This window comes from Oratosquilla oratoria, chromosome 10, assembly GCF_046742065.1.
Source record: "Oratosquilla oratoria isolate Oo_2021 chromosome 10, ASM4674206v1, whole genome shotgun sequence".
Classification (NCBI taxonomy): Eukaryota; Metazoa; Arthropoda; class Malacostraca; order Stomatopoda; family Squillidae; genus Oratosquilla; species Oratosquilla oratoria.
The window spans coordinates 57,945,434-57,964,659 of NC_134786.1; the positions used below are offsets into that span (position 1 = coordinate 57,945,434).

The 19,226-nt window shown below is 40.0% G+C and overlaps 1 protein-coding gene across 7 annotated transcripts in view; it reads right to left on the reverse strand.

The window, feature by feature from the left end:
• LOC143029234 (protein CASP-like) overlaps nucleotides 1–19,226 on the reverse strand; it is a 47,585-nt gene that overhangs the window by 2,249 nt on the left and 26,110 nt on the right. For all 7 annotated transcript variants that reach the window (XM_076191892.1, XM_076191889.1, XM_076191890.1 and 4 more), the window contains 4 exons: nucleotides 14,152–14,239; nucleotides 12,259–12,405; nucleotides 752–874; nucleotides 95–256 (listed from right to left, as the gene is read on the reverse strand). In XM_076191892.1, the coding sequence (XP_076048007.1) occupies nucleotides 95–256; nucleotides 752–874; nucleotides 12,259–12,405; nucleotides 14,152–14,239 (520 nt within the window). The remainder of the gene's footprint in view (nucleotides 1–94; nucleotides 257–751; nucleotides 875–12,258; nucleotides 12,406–14,151; nucleotides 14,240–19,226) is intronic.

Genomic DNA, 19,226 nt, shown 5'->3' on the forward strand with positions numbered 1-19,226 from the left:
CATTGCATCATGATCTCCAGGTACTCCTCTAAGTTGTTCTCCCTTTCAAGTAGAGTTACTGGCACAATGAGAAAGAAAGAAGAAAAAAACTTACCAATGCACTGTTTGGATTTGCTTTGTAGGCTTGTTCTAAAATATCTACAGCATCTTTGAATGCATTCTGGGCTATGGATATATATGCAGAGTGAAGAAGTCCTTGAACTGGATCATGTCTTGGAGGAGGTGGTGCATACTCGAGGTATCGGTTGAAGGCCTCCTATGAGGACATTAAGATAAATGAATGTCCACAATTAAGATATGGACATATCACCAATGACTTAAGTTTCAAGTACCATTAATACTCCCTTATACTAGATGCAAGGGTACGGCATAATTTCACTACCCTCTTACCTTATACTAGACATAACTCTGCAGTATGGTTAGTGAAGCTCCCTCTTTTCAAAATTCATCAACCCCCCTCATTGCCCTTGAGGGCCTGTCACTCATTCTACTGACTAGGCCCAAGACCTACTGTACTAAGAGATTGATGTTGCTCGAACACTTACTCGATATATTTGACTTCTGTATGAGAGCAAACCCTTGGTTGAATAAAATCTAATAGCCAAAAGAAGATCTAAAGCATCACCTGGCTGAGGTGGTTACAAGATCATGTCTGCACTAAGATTAAGAGGTTATTAAAATATACTTACATGTGGCCTTTAAAGCCTGCTACACTCTTATGTACTAATGTAACGAGTAAAATACACCTTACTTGTGCTCCTGACACATCTCCAAGCAGTAATAGGAGCCTTCCTTGGGCTGAACAGAGAGCTCCAGCATTGTTAGGGTCTTCCTGGACCAGATACTCAATCAGGCTACCTGCAAGCCGATAGTCCTAAAAGCAGAGAGCAGTTGTATTAGACATTAACATAAAGAGTTGTAATAAGGAAACTTAGAATGAAAAAACCTATCCTAAACTTCTCACAAAATCATGTATACAGTAGGATCTCTACATATAAAATAATCCATCCTGGAGTCTGTTCACTAATCTATTCCAAGACCTATTCTAAACACATAAAAAAGTGTACAAATTACAATATACTTGTAGTTAATTATTCGAATTTCAGCTCATGCAAATTTTACTTATGAAAAGGCTTATGACAGTAGACAGGAAGGTACTGCAAATATATGGGATAGGAGGAAAGCTATTAAGAGCAGTCAAGACTTTTTATGACAGTAGTATAACCTGTGTTAGAATTAGAAATGGAGAGAGGGAGTGGTTTGAGGTAAATGTCGGACTTCACCGGGGATGTGTTATGTTGCATTGGCTGTTCAGTTTATATATGGATAGGGTGGTGTGAGAGGTAAATGCAAGGGTAATGGGCCAGGGATTGGATATGGTTAAAGAAAATTGAGAAAAATGGGAGATAAGCCAGTCGTTTGCTGACAACACTGTGCTTGTAGCAGGATCAGAGGAGGGATAAAAGAAGTTAGTGATGGAGTTTGGGAAGGTGTGCGAAAACAGGAAGTTGAAGATAAACTTAAAAGTAAAGTGATGAGATGTACAAGGGGAGAGGATGGCAGCAAACTGGTAGTGTTAAGGGAGACTGGAGGAAGTGGATAGCTTTAGATAGTTTGGTGCGAATGTGGCAGGAAAGGAAAGGAGGGAGTGGAAGTGGAGGTAGAATGTAGATTGAAAGAATCAAATAAATACCTTGGGGGATTAAAAAGTGGAATGAGACACAGACATTTGGGAATGGGTGCTAAGAGATTGTATGAAGGAGTGATTGTGCCAATAGCACTGTATGGGGCAGAAGCATGGAACATGATAGAGGAAGAGTTTAAATGTGTTTGAGATGAAATGCCTGAGAAGTATGGTAGGGGTTACTAGGCTGGACAGAGTGAGAAACAAGGAGGTGAGGAGGAGATTGGGGATGGAAAAGGAGTTGGGAGATATGGCTGTTGAAAGAGTATTGGGATGTTTTGGACACATGGAAAGAATGAATGATGAAAGATTAGTAAAAGGTGTGGAAGGCAGAGGTGGGGGGAATGAACATGAGGGGATGACCAGGGATGAGATAGATGGATGGGGTAAAAGGGGCATTGGGAAAGTGGGGAGTGTCTGTTGATGAAGGAAGTTAGAAAATAGAAGATAGGGATGAGTGGAGAATGGTTGTGATGCATGGAAGGGAGTGGATGGGGGATTGGGGGGTGAGGGAGTATGTGATATTTTGACACAATCTGAAGGAATTTCGCCCTGTCTTCTCTTTTTCTACATGAGGGGACAGAGAGAGGGTTCCCTAATTAATTGAAGCAGCTTTGCTGTGGATGTACTGTCTTGCTACATTGCTTCTGAACCAGGACAGTGGGGGAAATGCAGGGATGACCCATCATCCAGGAGGGGCCAAGAAAAGAGGAAAGGAGGGGTGGGTCAATGGGAGCAGAGTATGTGGGGATGAAGTGGGGAGTGGATTTATATATTTGGCTACCTCCTTTGTAAGGGGGAAAAAGCCATTGGTATATGTACGTATATACAAAAATTGGTTGATTATTCAACTTGTTCATCTAGTGATCCATTCATATATGGAGACCCCCATATATATAAACAAGTAGGGGTTTTTAAGGGGGTTTATGGACTTGGGAGAAGGCATTTTACAGGGTTGATAGAAAAGTGGTGTAGTGAACACATGAAAGGAGACTGCAAGAGACCATAAGGCCTACACTAGGCAGTTCCATGTCCATTACCACTATCATCTCTATCCATAAAGCTAATTTTCTCTTAAAACAACTAACAGTTACAGCACTCACTACATAGTTAACATGTCTATTTCATTCATTGACCATTACTAGGAAACCAGTTCTTGCCTATTTCCTTCTTCAATCTAAATTTGTCTAACTTAAATCCATTAATATGATGACCTTATCAGCATTACCTTTGTCAAAGCCCTTGATCCACTTGAACACCTCTATTAGATCACACTGCAACTGTGTCTTTCTATAGAATGTAAATTATGGTGCCAAGCCTGTCCTTGTAAGATAAGTTTCTGAGCCCATGTATCATTTTGGTCATTCTCCTCTGTACTGATTCTAGTGAACTTATATCCATTCTATAGGATGGAGACCAAAACTACTGCATGTATCATTCTGGTCATTCTCCTCTGTACTGATTCTAATGAACTTAAATCCATTCTATAGGATGGAGACCAAAACTACTGCATAGTCAAGGATGGGTCTAACACCAAGTAGTTTGATAATTACCTTTGCACTTTTATTTGTAACCATCCTAGCAATGAAACCTAATGCTCAGTTAGCTCCATTCCTGGTGCTAATGCACTGTTTCCTAAAATTAATTAAAGGTCAAGACTCACTAGCTTTCCCAAGTCTCTCTCACACTTGGTTTTCTCTAAAATGGTGTTAAATATAAATTATATCTGCTTTCTGGGTTGTGTAAACATACATTTAACATGCACTGCACTTATTGAATTCCACTTTGCATTTCACTGACCTTGTGACCTCATTTGGCATCCTATTTTAGTGTTGTCCCCAAACTTACTAACATCAGTATTGACCACTTCCATACGGTGACACCTACGTAGGCATCATGAGGAGCAAGTGGGTACGCGATGATGCCGACGTCGGCGTCTTGATTATATTTATTGTAGTCGTACCTACGTAACCTCTATTCTCTCTAAACTGGCTTCATCATATTTTCTATGGTTATCAAAATTCACGGGTGAAAGAGAACGAACGATTGAGCACTGACTTTATTTTTTATAATGCGATTATCCTGATGCAACATCGCACGTCGGGCAGCTAATGCTGCCAGACGTGCGATGTGCCCCGGAATGAAGTGGTTAATCCCATTGTCTAAGTCATTTATATACATAATGAACAATAAGACCATAAGGAACCCAAGACTAAACCCTGGGGAACTCCACTAGTAACAATACAAATCTGTCATTGATCCATGCTCTAATCAATTCTAACACTTTTCCTCCTATGCCATAGGCCTCAACTTTAGTCTCTGGTGGGCACCTTGTTGAATGCTTTGCTAAAGTCAAGGTAAATAACATCATAACTCATTGTTATCTGATGCCTTATAGACATCAGTGTAAAAAGATAGATGGCTAGTTACACATGACTTACCTTTGGTGAGCCCATGCTGTGAATCACAAATAAAATTATGTCTTTTGATGTGATTTCTGAATCTATTAGCTACTATTGATTCTAGCATTTTACCTATAACTGACATCAAACTAATTGGCCTCTAGTTGTGCATAGATGATTCATCACCCTTTTGGAAAACAAGAATAACATCTGCCTTCCCCCTAGAAATAGGCATGAATTCAGTGTCTACCAACTTACTGTTTCTATCAACTAGTTGCATATTTCAAATTTAAACTTTTTGAAAATTTTCATCTGGACCTGGGGATTTTGTAGCTTTACGTCTATCAATCTGTTTGACTAATTCTCCCTTACTGATGCTGATGTTAGTTTACTTCCCTCATCCCCACTGAAGTTCAAGTTGCAGTCAGGTACCATATCTAATTTCTCAATACACACATATATATACCAAGGCTTTTTCCCCCTTTCAAGGGAGGTAGCCAAAAAGAAAAAGGCATAAAGTCATTCCCACCTATTCCATCCCTAAATACATTCCACTCCCCTCCACCCTCCCTCTTATCTTAGCACCTCCTGGATGACGGGTCATCCCTGTACCTTGTCCACTGCCCTGGGTCAGAGGCAGTGTCGCAAGTGACAGCACATCCACAGCAAGGCCGCTTCATTAAATCAGTGACCCCCCCTCTCCGTCCCCCCATGCATAAAAGGAGAAGACGGAGAGAATTCCCTTCGGGCTGCGTCAAATTTTGCTCACACATACTATCTCACCCCCCATCCCCCACCCCCATTCCACCTCATGCATCACATCATCCATATACAACCATTCTCCATTCACCTGTCTTCTGTCCTCTCCCATCCTTCCTCAACAGACATTCCCCTCTTCCCCAAAGCCCCCTTCACCCCATCCATCCATCTCATCCTAGGACGTCCCTTCATGTTCACTCCCTCCACATCTGCCTTCCATACCTCTTTTACTGGTCTTTCTTCACTCATTCTTTCCATGTGTACAAACCATCCTAATACTCTTTCATCAACCCTATCTCACAACTCCCTTTCCACCCCTGTTCTCCTCCTCACCACCTCATTTCTCACTCTATCTAACCTAGTAACCCCCATCATACTTCTCAGACACCTCATCTCAAACACATTCAAACTCCTTCTCTCTTCCTCTCTTATGTTCCATGTTCCTGCACCATACAGTGCTCTTGGCACAATCATTCCATACAGTCTCCTCTTAGCATCCATCCCAAATGTCTATTCCTCATTACACTTTTTAATCCACCAAGGCATTTACTTGCTTCTCTCAATCTATATTCTACCTCCACCTCCACTCCACCTTTTCCTGCCACATTTGCACCCAAGTATCTAAAACTATCCACTTCCTCCAGTCACTCACCCTTAATGCTCACTTCCAGTCCGCTACCACTTTCACCCCTTGTACATCTCATAACCTTACTTTTACCTACATTTATCTTCAGCTTTCTTCTTTCACACACTCTCCCAAACTGTCACCAACTTCCTCAATCCCTCCTCCAATCCTGCCACAAGCGCAGTGTTGTCCTAAATACCGTGAGAAAATATTTGTTAAACACCTCACCTATTTTTTCCTAAAAATCTATCAAGACATTCTTGTCATTTTTAATTGGACCTATCCTTTCCTTATATTTTGTTCTGTAGAGATGAAAGAAGCCCTTAGGGTTGGATCTTGCTTAATTTTATAATCATGTTTCACTGTGCGAGTGTTCTTTTTAACCAGTCTAGCCATATCATTATATTTAGATCTAAGGTGTGTTTCTCCATTTTTGATTCTGATCGCAAGCCCTCTTTTTATTCTGATCTCATTTTTCAGCTAATATGTCATCCATTTGGGAGTATTAGTATTCTCCCTTACTGCCTTGAGGGGAATAAATTAACTTTGTGCACACAACTTCATAGTGGTTAGGTTACTGTACATTTCATCTAGACTGCTGACTGCTACTGACCTCCTACTTGTTTGTGACCTGACCTGGGGATTGCATACCATCCTCTGTGACCCAGCCTTGGTCTAGACCCCTGACTGCTTATGATGCTGACTATACTTTTTATCTAGAGTGTGTTGCATATGTTGATACATGGTTGAAAGTTTTTACACAAGTATCAGGGCATTCAATGGAGAGAGTGAGTATTTTGAGGTGAATGTGGGGCTGGGTCAGGGTTGTGTGAAATTGCCTGGGTTGCTATTAACTTCCTTTCTAGACACATCTTCATCATCAATTCTCCATTATAATTTCTAACCGGCACCCCAAAATTACACACACACGATTGGAATAATGGCAAAGATTGGAACTATGGAAAAAACACAATTTTTGTGGATTCAGCGATGAGGGAGTAGCTGTGTTGTATTAGTAGGGAAGGGGAAAGCTCATGGTGTAGTGGGCAGGTAAAGAAAAAGGAGAAGGGGAGGGATTATTGAGGAAAATGGAAGAAAATGAGGAAGGGGATGAATGGGCCCTGGACATCAGAAGAAATGTAAATAAGAGATGTGCAGACGACACAGGTGAAGTCGAAGAAATCAGTACAGGCATCAAAATTAGAAATATAGATAAGAACAGCACAATAGAAAGTGGAGATAATTATTTCTATGGATTTAATGAGGGAGATGACAACCTCCCCCGATTAGCAAGGCTAGAGGAAAAACTAACAAAAATGAATGAATCATGGGAGGTTAGGTTTAGCCAACTTGCAATAATTACACAAAGAGTTGATAAATTGGAAGAACTAAAGAAGGAGAACCAAAACCTAAATAAAGAGAAGAATTAAAAAGACAGTTAAAAGTAAAGGATGAGAATGAGGAATAAAAGAGGAAATAAAGAGAATAAAGAGTCCTTAGCAAAAGAAGTAAATGGTTGGAAAAAGGTTCAGGATAGCAAATTGAAGGAACACAGTAAGGACACGGTTATCAAAGTGATGAGAGAGAAGAATATAGTAAGAGACTTAGCAGATTAAAAGAAATGTATAATTATAATAGGAATGGAAGAGAAACATAATCCAAATAGGACTACAAGAGTAAGAGATGAGAAAGAGTGAACAAGGTACTAAAACAGGATATAGGGAAAGAAATTGAAGAAATATATAGACTGAGAAAATACACTATAGACAAGACCAAACCAATTAAGGTTAAATTCGGGTCACAAATGACAGCAGAGAATGTCTTTTCAAAAAACAGGAAAACTAGCAGAAAGTGATCAGGACAAACAGGTATGGATAAAAAGAGAGATGAATAAAGAGGAAAGAGAGGAAGAAAAAACAAAAATAATCGAAGCTAAGGAAAAAATGAGAACAGAACAGTCAGACAAAGAGAAATTCTATTGGAGAATAGTGGATATGAAAGTAAGGAAATGGTTCATAGGAGAGAAAAACAGAAAACAGGATGGAGGTAACAGAAAATTAGAAGTGTCCTTCACAAATATAGATGGATTAATAACAGGCTTGAATGAATTGAATGATTACCTGATGGATAAGGAACCTGACATAATGGGAATTGTGGAGACAAAATTGAAGGGTCCATTACCATCTAACAGTGTAGGACATGGTGTATATAATTATTGGATTAGAAACAGAGAAGTAAAACAAGGTGGTGGAGTTATGTTCCTGACTAAGAAGGATTTAACCCCTTCCATACGGTGCCGCACACGTAGGCGTCATGGGGAGCGAGTGTATTCGCGAGGCTGCCATATCGGCGTCTTGATTATATTTATTGTAGTCACCCCTCCATAATGTCATTCTTTCTAATTCTTTTGTAATCGCATTTTCTATGGTTATCAAAATTCACGGGTGAAGAGAGAACGATCGATATAAGCGGTGACTATATTTTATGATGCGAGTATTATTACGACACGTCGTACGGCTGGCATTGGTTGCTGCCACCGAGATCTAAGTCCATGACGCCTACGTGTGCGGCACCGTATGGAAGGGGTTAAGTGTGAGGAATGTTACATATGGAAAGAATAGAGTGGAAATGATTATGCTGGAAATAGAGGACAGGGACAAGAAGAGTAGGGAGTTTGTGGTAAATTATGTGCCTCCTAAAATGGCTTCATGGGAAGAGAACAAAAGAATATGTTAAAAGACACAAGGATAACACTAAAAGATAATGGAAGATGGAGGAAGAATAGTTATATTGGGTGACTTTAATTGTAAAGAAATCTGCTGGGAAGAGGTGACAGTGAAGGGTGGAGATGACCTATGGGGAAATGTACTACTTGATATGATTATAGAACATACAATGACACAATGGATACAAGAGAATACTAGGTATAGAATTGAGGAAGAGTCATCGAGACTAGACCTAATAATCACATCGGAATCTAAAATAGTGGACAAGACACCACTAAGTAAAAGTGACCACATATTAGTTGAAATGGAACTAAATGAAGAAAAATACATGAGAAAAAATGAACAATATAGAAAGGGAAGAATGATGTATGGAAAAACAAATTTTGATAAAATGAGATTTTTTTTTTTTTTTTTCAAAAAAGCAGACTGGGAAAGGATTTAAAAAGAGGAAACAAAAAACACAGTAGAAGAGAAATGGAAAAATTTGACAATATTTATAAGGAGTGGAAAAGTATGTTCCAAGACAAAAACAAGAAAAAGGATATGTAAAATGTTGGTACAACAAAAGATGTAGCGAGTTAAAACATAAAAGGGATAACGCTTGGATAAAATGGAAAAAATACGAAGAAAAAAAAATGGAAAGTATATACTGGTTATAAAAAATGAATATGTACAAGTGCGCAGAAGAAAAAATATGAAAAGGATGTCATAGAAAAATGTAAAGATCAACCAAAACTATTTTATAGATTTGTAAACAAACTGAAAAATACACAAAAATTAGTGAAACTACAAGGAGGAATAGAATACACAGATGAAATAGAAATGGCAGAAATTATGAACAAGTATTTTAAATCAGTGTTTACAAGGGAGAACATACAACTTAGAGATGTCAAGTGGGAGGGAAAAGTCCCCCTATGAAAGAGATAGAGGTAACAAGGAATGAAATAATGAATCACTTGAGCAATCTCAATGCCAGAAAATCACATGGTCCAGATGAAATGGCAAACTGGATTTTGAGAGAATGCAGGGACGAACTAACAGACAAAATACATAGTCTAATAAGCATTTCACTGAAGGAAGGAAAAGTTCCAGAAGATTGGAAAAGAACAAATATAGTATCAATATATATGGGGAGGAACAAAGAAGACCCTACAAACTATAGACTGGTCTCTCTTACAAGTATGGTAGCAAAATTTTGTGAAAGAAATATCAAAATTAGATGGGTAAAGCATTTGGAAAAAAAAAAAAATGTACTAAATCCGAGGCAGTTTGAATTTAGACAAGGAAGATCATGTGTCACAAATGATGTGTTTCTATTCAAGACTAATAGATATAATACAGGAAAGAGATTGATGGGCTGATTGTGCCTTTTTAGACCTGAAAAAAAGCTTTTGATAAGGTGCCACATAAGAAATTGCTAAAGAAATTAGAAACTGTAGGAGGAATACAGGGCAAACTACTTAAGTGGATGGAAGACTTCTTGCATGAAAAGAAAATGAGAGTGGTGATAAGAGACAAACATTGCAATTGGGATGAGGTGATAAGTGGTGTTTCACAAGGAACAGTTTTGGCCCTAAAAATGTTTGCTATATATATTAATGATATGGATGAAGGAATTGAAAGTTATATGAGCTTCTCATACATACATACATATACCAAGGCCTTTTTCCCCCTTACCAGGGGGGTAGCCAAAAAGGACAAGGCACAAAAACATTCCCACCCATTTCATCCCCGAAAACACTCCACACCCCTCCACCCTCCCTCCCATCTTAGCACCTCCTAGATGACGGGTCATCCCTGCACCCTGTCCACTGCCCTGGGTCAGAAGCAGTGTCGCAGGACACAGCACATCCACAGCAAGGCCGCTTCATTAAATCAGCGACCCCCCCCTCTCCGTCCCCCCATATAAAGGAGAGGACGGGGAGAAATCCCTTCGGGCTGCGTCAAAAATTTTTGCTCACACACACTACCTCACCCCCATTCCCCCGTCCAATCCACCTCATGCATCACAACATTTTCCATATACAACCATTCTCCATTCACCCGTCTTCTGTCCTCTCCCGTCCTTCCTCAACTGACATTCCCCTCTTCCCCAAAGCCCCCTTCACCCCATCCATCCATCTCATCCTAGGACGTCCCCTCATGTTCACTCCCTCCACATCTGCCTTCCATACCTCCTTTACTAGTCTTTCTTCACTCATTCTTTCCATGTGTCCAAACCATCCTAATACTCTTTCATCCACCCTATCTCCCAGCTCCCTTTCCACCCCTGTTCTCCTCCTCACTTCCTCATTTCTCACTCTATCTAGCCTAGTAACCCCCATCATACTTCTCAGATAATGCAAAAATGTTGAAAAAAAGCGAACACCTAAGAAGACTGCGAGTTGCTGCTGAGTGATCTCAATAAAGTATAGGAATGGAGTAGGAAGTGGGAGATGGAATTCAATATTAAGAAGTGTAGTATAATGGAATTTGGAAGAAGCAAAAAAAGAATAGTGGGATCATATACATTGGGATAGGAAGAAATTAAAAAAGTGGAAAAAGAGAAGGACCTAGGAGTCATTATTATGAATAATATGTCCCCTGGGAAACATATAAACAAAAATTTTGGAGAAACTTATAATTTAATAAGATCAATCAAAGTGGCATTTACATACCTGGAAGAAGAAATGGTGAAGAAAATACTAATCACTTTGATAAGACCAAAATTGGAATATGCAGTGACAACGTGGTCACCAAGTACAAAAAAATGTATAAGAAAACTTGAAAGAATACAAAGAGCAATTACGAAATTGGAACCAATGCTCTCAAAACTATCATATGAGGAGAGGCTGGCAAAAATTGAGCTACAGACATTGGAGCAAAGAAGAGAGGAGACTTGATAACTATTTATAGAATCATGAAAGGCATGGAAATTATTGATAGGATCTAATAAAATGGGATGGTAGAGATATATGAGGACACGGAAAGAAAATAAAAAAAGACAATATTAGAAGAGACCTGAAAAAGAACAGCTTTCCCCACAGGATAATATATTATTGGAACAAGTTAGATTAGAATGTGGTGTGTGCAAGAACGATACACAAATTTAAAAACAGTCTAGATAAAACAAGATATGGAGACAGGACACCACGAGCATAGATCCCCTTCCCACAAAATACAACTATGTAAATACACACACTAGGGTATCGCTACTTGCAATGAAGGTCAAAATGATGGCAGTTCAAACCTAGCCACCAGCAAGTTGAACTAAGGCCATGGTTCATGAAATTCCATGCTACAAAGTCCTCTGTAAGGGGCACTGTCCTAGCCTCCTGATGGGGGGGTTTTACAACATTAAACCAAATCATCGTCACTATCATTCTTTACTCTTCACTTTTCTCACTACCAGGTCTATGTGCACCTACACCTACATCTCCCATCCCAGTTTCACCCTCACTCACATTAAACTTGAACAAACTTCCCACCACTCCACCATGCACTTTCACATCTCATCACTTACCAGCAGAGCTTCTCTCCCTTAACCCCTCATCACTCCTGGCACTCCCTCTCCACTACACTCCCAAAAATCAAAATTGCCCCTCCCTTTCAACTTACTGTAGAATCACTTATGCTAACACATCCTTCTTACAAACATCCTGCTTATGTCTTCCCTTTTACTTTCATCTGTACCACAACCATGCACATTTAATGACCCAAATTTTAGGGTTCTGATTGGAGTTCTCCTCCCAGACCCTCTTATGCTTTGACTTCTTGTAGGATAAACATACAGACAGCATGATCCCTAGTCACATCACTGTCTCACTGTTGCCTCTTACAACTCACATGATAATTACTGTTGCATTTTTTTTTCCTACCACAGGGTATAAGATGTATAGTCATAGAAGTGGCAAATTATAGTTTCACGGGGGCAGTATAAATGAGGGACAGGGGTAGAAAAAAATACAGGTAACAGAACTCTTACCCCTACCATTTGTGAAGTAGTCAGTTCAAAGATGATAATAATCATTCATGTCCTTCAAAGCCCTATTTTAGCTACTTTTATCAATCCTCTATACTTACCTTTAGTGACACAGCACAGTTTGTGATAGAGTAGAGAACTTTGAGTCTCCTTGCCCTCCACAATTTAATAGAGTCCTCCCTCATGTTTGCTGTAATTTCCATATTACTTCCATCTTCACTCAGTCCAGCTCGCAGATTCTCAAGGATCTGTATAATTAAAAATTCATGACATACTTGTATTATCTGCTCATATTTTAGTTCATGGAAGCTAGCTAACGTTACTCCCATATTCAAAAAAGGTGACAAAAAGAAACCAAATAACTATAGGCCTATAAGTTTGACTTCAATCATAGGAAAAATAATGGAAACTATAATCAGAGATGCTATCGAACATCATTTAGAAAGTAACTGTTTGATAAACGATAGCTAGCATGGTTTCAGACGGAAACGTTCTTGCGTGACTAACTTACTCGAATTCTACAACACAGTAATAACGAATTATGACAAAAGAAACAATATAGATTTAATATATCTAGACTTTGCAAAAGCTTTTGATACCGTCCCACACGAAAGACTACTTACTAAATTAGCTTTACACGGAATAAATGGTAGCCTATTAAGTTGGACTAGTAATTGGTTGAATGGTCGAAAACAAAGAGTTGTTTTAAATGGAAAAACTTCTGGATGGGAAAATGTTACAAGTGGAGTTCCTCAGGGTTCTGTTCTTGGGCCACTTCTATTCATAGTATATATAAATGATATAGACCATGGACTAAGATCTACTGTTTCCAAATTTGCTGATGATACAAAACTGTGCGGAATGGCAAATGATCACTTAAACCAATTAGATATTCAAGAAGATTTAGATAAATTGCAGCAATGGTCTGAAAAGTGGCTAATGAAATTTAACACGAGTAAATGCAAGGTAATGCACATAGGTAAAAACAACAATAAGTACGATTACAAGTTATTTGGAAATTCGTTAACAAAAGTGGATAGTGAAAAAGATCTCGGTGTAATTATCAGTAACGACCTCAAATCATCCAAGCAGTGTATTTCAGCCTCTGAGAAAGCAAATAAGATTCTAGGACTGATTGCACGATCTTTTGATTTCAAAAGTCCATCGCTCATTAACAAGCTATATAAATCGTTAGTTCGTCCACATTTGGAATATGCTGTTTCTGTATGGTCACCGAATCTCATTAAAGACATTGACAGACTGGAAAAAGTACAACGGCGAGCCACAAAACTGATTCCAAATATCAAAAATAAATCATACGAAAATCGACTAAAACATATGAATCTGTTTTCCCTAAAAAAGCGTAGACTCAGAGGTGACTTGATACAGGTCTTTAAGATTCTAAAGGGAATTGACAACATCAAAAGTGACAAAATTTTCACATTGAATGAGAATCAGACAAGAAACAATGGTCTCAAACTATCCGGAAATAGATTCAATTTGGAAGTAGGTAGAAACAACTTTGCCAACCGTGTAGTTAATGAATGGAATAAACTTCCTGCACAGGTAGTGCAATGTAGTTCAGTTCGAAGCTTAAGGCTCATTTAGATAAACACCTAAGCAAGATGCTGTAATGATTATAATTTATTTTATATTATTTGTTTTTGCTTTGTTATCATTTGTCTGTTTGATTTTCATTTATTATTAGTTATGTGTCAATTTATCATTATTTATTGTTTACCTGTTTGCTTATTATTTAACTATACCTATGCATTTATTCATGTATTTTGTTTGTTGCATACATTATTATAGTTTTTTTATTTATTATTATTTCATTATTATTATGATTTTTTTTCCGCATCCAACCTAGATATGGACCAAAAGGTCTCCAGTCGGCATGCTCTGCCTTTGTAATCCTTTGTAATCCTTTGAAATGGAGAAAATGAGTCCAAGAATAAGATTACTACACTAATTTTTTGTCTTTGGGAACTTACCTTATTACAGGTTCTGAGAAGACAATTAAGCTTGTCCAGAGCTTGAGTATGTTTTCCCAAGTACTGAGGAAGTTCTGCCACAAGTAATCTGGAAAGGCAAAAATACATATGGGAAAGCACTGGCAGCCTAACCAAATATAAATTGAAATACCAATGTCAAAATTAAGGCCTATATATATATATATATTTTTTCCCATTGGAATAAGATAAAGTCAAAATTACTGGGCAAATATCTGGATATGTGCCTTTTTATCAAAAGCTGGATCATTAGAATTCAGGAAGGACAAAGAAAGAAAAAGTTGCAATAGGATTACTTCTTAATCTTAGCTGTCTTTCTTATGCACAATCACTCACAGACAAGAAATGTGGGGCAATAGAATTATTTAATGAACACCCTCCCAAATGCCTTTCCAACAACACTTAATGGAGACTGAACCCTCTATGGATACTATATTCATATTTGTCCCCTTTTTCTTTGTATGACTACACATGCACTCATCCAGTCCTTTGTCACATTCCCCTCCCATCAGCATAATACATCTCTAACAACCTTCCACAAGCACCATGCAACACATCCATTCAAAAACATATACACACTTACATACATATACCAAGGCTTTTTCCCCCTTCCAAGGGAGGTAGCCAAAAAGGGAAAGGCATAAAAACACTCCCACCCATTTCATCCCTAAATACACTCCACACCCCTCCCACCCTCCCTCTCATCTGAGCACCTCCTGGATGACGGGTCATCCCTGCACCCTGCCCACCGCCCTGGGTCAGAAGCAGTGTCGCAAGACACAGTACATCCACAGCGAGGCCGCTTCATTTAATCGGCGACCCCCCCTCTCCGTCCCCCTTTGCATATAAGGCGAGGACGGGGAGAAATCCCTTCGGGCTGCGTCAAAATTTACTCACACATACTACCCCCCCCCCCCCGCCTATTCCTCCTCATGCAGTCACAACATCATCCATATACAACCATTCTCCACTCACCTCTGTCTTCCGTCCTCTCCCTTCCCTCCTCAACAGACATTCCCCTCTTCCCCAAAGCCCCCTTCACCCCATCCATCCACCTCATCCTAGGACGTCCCCTCATGTTCACTCCCTCCACATCTGCCTTCCATACCTCTTTTACTAGTCTTTCTTCACTCATTCTTTCCATGTGTCCAAACCATCCTAATATTCTTTCATCAACCCTATCTCCCAAATCCTTTTTCACCCCTGTTCTCCTCCTCACCTCCTCATTTCTCACTCTATCCAGCCTAGTAACCCCCACCATACTTCTCAGACACCTCATCTCAAACACATTCAAACTCCTTCTCTCTTCTTCTCTTATATTCCACGTTTCTGCCCCATACAGTGCTGTTGGCACAATCACTCCTTCATACAGTCTCCTCTTCGCATCCATTCCCAAATGTCTATTCCTCATTACACTTAGATAAAAAAAAAAACACTCCAAGATTGACCATTAGACTCCTTTCACAACTAAACTCTCCCAGGCATCAGTCCTTCATTGAATTCCTTTCCATAACATGACTCAAACCAATATGTCTGCATTCATGCCATCTGCTTTAAAACATAACCAACACAGAATAGGCCTAGCTGGATGCAAATTACCCAATCCAATCAGCACACAAATGTTGAACACATCTTACATTGCTCTATCTCTATCTATGCATCAATGGGTTTCTTCACCCTTATAAGGGAGGTGGCCCTACTCTAGTCTTATCCAGATAGCATCATAATATTTCTTCCTTGAGTGACTTGGAGCCAAGCTGGTGGCTGTTGCTGTTTGTGAACCATGGTTCTCCTGCAATGGATTGCTAGACTGACTCTGCTTCCCTCCCTTTTCTTCTTCTTAACTTCCTTTCTGCCAGATATCTACTACCCTCTTCTCTGAACACATCTATATATATATATCATAATATACAAATACCAAAGGCTTTTTCCCTCTTATAAGGGAGGTAGCCAAAAAACAAAGGCATAAACCACTCCCACCCATTCCATCCCCAACATACTCCACTCCCCTCTACCCTCTTCCCTCCCTCTTATCTTGGCACCTCCTGGATGATGGGTCATCCCTGCATCTTACCCACTGCCCTGGGTCAGAAGCAGTGTCACAAGACACAGCACATCCACAGGAAGCCCACTTCATTAAATTGGCAACCCCCCCTCTCTGTCCCCTCATGCAGAAAAGGAGAAGACGAGGAGAAATTCCTTTGGGCTGCATTAATTTATTTCTCATACATACTCTTTCACCCCCTATCCCCCACCCACTCTTCCTCATTCATCACAGCATCATCTATATACATCCATTCTCCATTCACCCCTATCTTCTGTCCTCTCCCATCCTTCCTTGACAGACATTTTCCTCTTTTCCAAAGCCCCTTTTACCCCCATCCATCCATCTCATCCTAGGTTGCCCCCTCATGTTCACTCCTTCCATCTCTGCCTTCCACACCTCTTTTACTAGTCTTCATTCATTCTTTCCATGTGCCCTAACCATCCCAATACTCTTTTATCAACCCTATCTCCCAACTCCCTTTCCACCCCCACTCTCCTCCTCACCTCCTCATTTCTCACTCTATCCAACCCAGTAACCCCTATCATACTTCTCAGACACCTCATCTCAAACACATTCAAACTCCTCTCTTCCTCCCTTATGTTCCATGTTTCTACCCAATACAGTGCTGTTGGCAAAACCACTCCTTCATACAATCTCCTCTTAGCATCCATTCCCAAATGTTTATTTCTCATTACATTTTGTATGGGGCAGAAACAAGGAACATCAGAGAGGAAGAGAGAAGGAGTTTGAATGTATTTGAGATGAGGTGTCTGAGAAGTATGATGGGGGTTACTAGGCTGGATAGAGTGAGAAATGAGGAGGTGAGGAGGAGAACAGGGGTGGAAAGGGGGTTGGGAGATAGGGTTGATGAAAGAGTATTAGGATGGTTTGGACACATGGAAAGAATGAGTGAAGAAACACTAGTAAAAGAGGTATGGAAGGCAGATGTGGAGGGAGTGAACATGAAGGGATGTCCTAGGATGAAGTGGATGGATGGGGTGAAGGGGGCTTTGGGGAAGAGGGGAATGTCTGTTGAGGAAGGACGGGAGAGGACAGAAGACAGGGGTGAATGGAGAATGGTTGTATATGGATGATGTTGTGATGCATGAGGTGGAATGGGCAGGGGGATGGGGGATGAGGTAGTACAACCACTCCTCGTTTAATGACGACAATTGGGACCAGCGTTGCCGTCGTTAACCGAATTGGTCGTTAAGCGAAAGTGTATACATATACGTACATGTACTGTATGTACAATGTCCAGCAATACATGTATCTTTATTTTCGTGTATTTCCCCTCTTTTATACAGTACATTAAAGCTTTATTTACTGTTCTGATAGTACAGAAAGCCCTCAAATAATGCGGTGGTTAGGTTCCTGAAATTACTGTGTATGACCAAATCCACGTATGCTGACATTCCATATTAAATACCGGGGTATTTTTTTAGTTTCGACCATGGGCGCAATATAGCAATAGAACATTAATTATTAATTTTGTAAATTAAAATGTATCAACGTAATATGCAATTTTGTGGGCGGAAATGAAAATAAAAAATACCTTGCTACAAGCAAATATGCTAATGAACGAAGTCGGTAGCATAGGATCAGGACGCCATCTTGTCTGTCAATTGACGGCCTCGGTACTTCCGAAAGTACCTCGCCAGGTATATTTTCTTGAAGGAATGTTATGGAGCGGAGATACATGCATTCCTTCAAGCTGCAAGAACTTTGTATACCCCGCAAGCTGAGAGAGTGGTTGAAAAGCCCGCCAACGTCTCTCATGACGATGACAACGAGGACAAGCCAGATGACATTTAATTTGCAGGTAATGATATATCAAACACAGGTTAGGTTAGTTTAGTTTAGGTTAGACGAATTTATCATCCTTTCATTTCTTCGATGTCGGCATCTATCATGACAAACATGGCATACCATTCGTCCGACACGACTTCATTACTTACGAAATCTGTTTTAGCACCTTTTTTGTTTTGTTTTATTTCCGCTCACAAAATTGCATATTACGTTGATACATTATAATTTACAAAATTAATAATTAATTTTCTATTGCTATATTGTGCCCATGGTCGAAACTAAAAATCTACCAATACCGGTATATACTGTACCCCAGGTAGTTTTTGCAGCTTGCAGGATGGTAATGTAGACCTAAGCTTCAGAACACTTTACCTCACAGCTAATATCCACCGTACAAGTTCATTTATAACATCATACAAATTTGCCTCAGCCAACTTATCGTACACGACGTCGTAACTTCGGGAGATTTACGTTTAATGAATATTGGTCTGTTATAAAGCCCGTCATTACTCCGCGTTGTCGTTAACTGAGTAGGTCGTTAAACGAGGAGTGGTTGTATGTGTGAGCAAATTTTGACGCAGCCCGAAGGGATTTCTCCCCGTCTTCTCCTTTATGCATGGGGGGACGGAGAGGGGGGGTCGCCGATTTAATGAAGCGGCCTTGCTGTGGATGTGCTGTGTCTTGCGACACTGCTTCTGACCCAGGGCAGTGGACAAGGTGCAGGGATGACCCGTCATCCAGGAGGTGCTAAGATGAGAGGGAGGGTGGAGCGGTGTGGAGTGTATTCAGGGATGGAATGGGTGGGAATGATTTTATGCCTTTTCCTTTTTGGCTACCTCCCTTGTAAGGGGGAAAAAGCCTTGGTATATGTATGTACATTTTGTATTCCCCCAAGGCATTTACGTGCTTCTCTAAATCTACATTCTACCTCCACCTCCACTCCTCCCTTTCCTGCCACATTCACACCCAAGTATCTAAAATTATCCACTTCCTCTAGTCTCTCTCCCTTAATATTCACTTCTAGGCTGCTGCCACTTTTCCCCCTAGAACATCTCATCACCTTACATTTACCCACATTTATCTTCAACTTCCTTCTTTTGCACACCTCCCCAAACTCTGTCACTAACTTCCTCACTCCCTCCTCTGATCCTGCCACAAATGCAGCGTCATCAGCAAACAACAACTGGCTTATCTCCCACTT